This window comes from Emiliania huxleyi, assembly GCF_000372725.1.
Source record: "Emiliania huxleyi CCMP1516 chromosome Unknown EMIHUscaffold_193, whole genome shotgun sequence".
Lineage (NCBI taxonomy): Eukaryota > Haptophyta > Isochrysidales > Noelaerhabdaceae > Emiliania > Emiliania huxleyi.
This window is the reverse complement of record NW_005200659.1, coordinates 177702-178603: the sequence shown is the minus strand read 5'-3', so window position 1 is coordinate 178603 and position 902 is coordinate 177702. Positions and strand designations below refer to the sequence as shown.

Here is a 902-nt window from a genome sequence, read left to right as displayed (position 1 = left end):
TCGCTCTCGAGGCCTTCCGGGCCAGATAATTATTGCATGTGTCTGTCGGTGATACGGTTCGTTGTTTTGATAGAATGAAGAACAAAATGACCACACCCCGCCACAGCGCCCGACTACCGGGGTTACGCTTACGGCTCTCTATAAAGAGCGCGCCGGGGCTAGCAGTCGAGTTTAGAGGGACTATTAGAGCGCTCACGTGTGCCCACGTCGCATCGCGCGGCGTCGGCTAACCCTCAGCAGCGTCGCACACTTCACACAGACCCGGCCTCAATAGGTCTCAATTTCGTTATTCTTATGTGTGCTGTCCTTCTCTGCTTCTCTCACTCTCTCTAACCACACAGGCACGTCTTCTGCTAGCTTTGACGCTTGGTCACCACCGCGGCCGCAAAGGCTGGCCGCAGCGCGACGGCGCTCTCCGCAATCGCCGGCAGACCCGCCAAATCGCACGTCAGCAAACCCTCGAGCTCGGTGAGCTCGGCGTGCGGCAGCGATAGGCCCGCGGCGAAAATGTTGGACAAATAGCCCACGTCGGCGGCCAACTGCTTGGCGCCGGCGGCAGAGAGCGCCGGCAATGCCTCGACCGCAGCGAGCAGCAGCGACTTGGTGCGCGTCGCCACCGCGCCCATCCAAGCGACGACGTTGGCGCGCTCCGGCTCGAGATCTGCGTCCTCCTCCTCATCGGCCGGCGCGCGCAAGTCCGCGTGCAACTCGCAGAGGGCGGCGCCGGCGGCGTATGGCTCGAGGAGGAGGAACATGCCCAACAAATGCTCCCCCACGCGGGTAATGTACGCCTACAAGCGCGTCCGGACGCACAGTCTGGAGGGGAGAGACGTCTCGAGGCGCCGCGTGTAGTCTCAGCGCGTCAGAAACACCTTGGGCGTCGCCGAGAACGCGAGCAGCGC

The 902-nt window shown here is 62.9% G+C and overlaps 2 protein-coding genes across 2 annotated transcripts in view; one reads left to right on the top strand and one right to left on the bottom strand.

Annotated features, from left to right (window-relative positions):
- EMIHUDRAFT_233634 (hypothetical protein) overlaps positions 1 to 187 on the top strand; it is a gene marked incomplete at both ends in the record, with an annotated part of 5724 nt that extends 5537 nt beyond the window's left edge. The window contains one exon of the mRNA XM_005782096.1: positions 178 to 187. Within this exon, the coding sequence (XP_005782153.1) occupies positions 178 to 187 (10 nt within the window). The remainder of the gene's footprint in view (positions 1 to 177) is intronic.
- An 85-nt stretch (positions 188 to 272) lies between these two features.
- COG7 (component of oligomeric Golgi complex 7) overlaps positions 273 to 902 on the bottom strand; it is a gene marked incomplete at its 5' end in the record, with an annotated part of 2990 nt that continues 2360 nt past the window's right edge. Inside the window, one exon of the mRNA XM_005782095.1 lies at positions 273 to 791. Coding sequence (XP_005782152.1) covers positions 354 to 791 — 438 coding nt within the window. The 3' untranslated portion in view covers positions 273 to 353. The remainder of the gene's footprint in view (positions 792 to 902) is intronic.